The sequence below is a fragment of the Arachis ipaensis genome, chromosome B08 (genome assembly GCF_000816755.2).
Source record: "Arachis ipaensis cultivar K30076 chromosome B08, Araip1.1, whole genome shotgun sequence".
NCBI lineage: Eukaryota > Viridiplantae > Streptophyta > Magnoliopsida > Fabales > Fabaceae > Arachis > Arachis ipaensis.
In genome coordinates, this window is record NC_029792.2 from 119,152,894 (window position 1) to 119,154,706 (window position 1,813).

Genomic DNA, 1,813 nt, shown 5'->3' on the forward strand with positions numbered 1-1,813 from the left:
CCATATTAATAATAAATTGTATTAAAATAATATATATAGTTAATTTTTATCATGTTTTTAAATGTTTTGAGGAATTTTTGTTGTTTTAATCTTTTAGGGATATTTTTATAGGTGTTTAAATCTTTTGAGGATATTTTTTGTGGTAAATATCAAATATCAAAATTGGTTTTAAAAGAATTTTAAAGGTTTAATTACTTTCTTGGTTTTTATAATTTTACTGAATTTATAATTTATACTTTTTTCATTGTATTAAAATAATATATATAGTTAATTTTTATCATGTTTTTAAATGTTTTGAGGAATTTTTGTTGTTTTAATCTTTTAGGGATATTTTTATAGGTGTTTAAATCTTTTGAGGATATTTTTTGTGGTTTATTTAAAATATCAAAATTGGTTTTAAAAGAATTTTAAAGGTTTAATTACTTTCTTGGTTTTTATAATTTTACTGAATTTATAATTAGGTCTCTATACTTTTTTTCTTTTTAATTGAGTTCCTATATAACATATCAAATTTTGTAATTAAGTCTATGCTGTGATAAAAACGGTAAAATTAATAGAATATTCCGTATAGTTAATATAATATTCTATTAATTTCAACGTTTTTATCATAGTTGAAACTTAATCACAAAATTCGATATGGTATAGGAACCTAATTGAAAAAAAAAAGTATAAGGACCTAACTAAAAATTTAACGAAACTATAAGAATTGACAGAATAATTAAACCAATTTTAAATTGAACACTTTAAGTTGGTCTGAACAAATTTTAATTTTTTAGAAGTCATCAAGAATTATTTTTATTAGACAAATTGATCCATCTATTATTTTCAATCAAATTTTTACAATACACATTAAACAAATAAATTTTTAATAAATTTTATTATAAGACTAATAAATTTAATAATTTTTTTTCTATGTTATACTGATAATGATGGTTGTTTGCTTGACGACCTCATGCTTACTACCTAATACACTTTACACGTGAAAAGGAAATTAATCAGTAGTGACGAAGTGCCACAACAATTGTCAATATTAAAAAAAATAATGAAATATGATAAATTTCACACATACACACAAACTTGTACTTGAAGCTATTAATAATAATGATAAGTATTATTTCTTCATCTAAGTTTCAGGTAATATTCTAGCTCTCACTCATATAATAATAAAGTACACAAATTAAAACACCTAACTTGGGAGGCTCATTAAAAGAGCACTGTGTATTTATCGACAAAAACGGTGCTAATCGCTCGTCACTCCAATAATCTTTAAACACAATTCACAACTACTAAACCTAAAATCTCTGAGTATTAACAAAATTTAAAGGTAATTGATGCACAGTACTAGTAGTTGGACTACATACTATAATCTAAGTAGTATAAATAACACAAAGCTTATAGTACATAGAACAACACACACACAAGTCTTATTAAGATACTTGTTTCTATTTTCTCCCTTTCAAGGTTTGGTGTGTGGAATATTATTAGTTTTCTCAATGAGAATGGTTTCCACACTTGACTGCGCATTCTTGCGCTTCTTGCTTCCTCTCTTCATTCTTGTTAGCTTTTTTGCTAACTCCGCTGTGCTGGCAACTCAACTTTCAGGTTTGTTCATTATAAATAGGCTTGATTATTGTGTAGATTATTATAATTTTATCAAATTGTTAAGTAAATTATTCTTATTACCGTTTAAAAGTTTGTACTTCAATTTTTGTATTAGATAAAAAATTTTGATTAAGTCTTTTCTATCTATTTTTTTAAATACACAAAGTTTTGTGAAATATTCACTCTTGTATGTATTTGATATACGATGAAT

At 23.9% G+C, this 1,813-nt stretch overlaps 1 protein-coding gene across 1 annotated transcript in view; it reads left to right on the forward strand.

Annotated features, from left to right (window-relative positions):
- LOC107611852 (repetitive proline-rich cell wall protein) overlaps window positions 1,329–1,813 on the forward strand; it is a 1,724-nt gene continuing 1,239 nt past the window's right edge. The window contains exon 1 of the mRNA XM_016313741.2: window positions 1,329–1,602. Within this exon, the coding sequence (XP_016169227.2) occupies window positions 1,332–1,602 (271 nt within the window). The 5' untranslated portion in view covers window positions 1,329–1,331. The remainder of the gene's footprint in view (window positions 1,603–1,813) is intronic.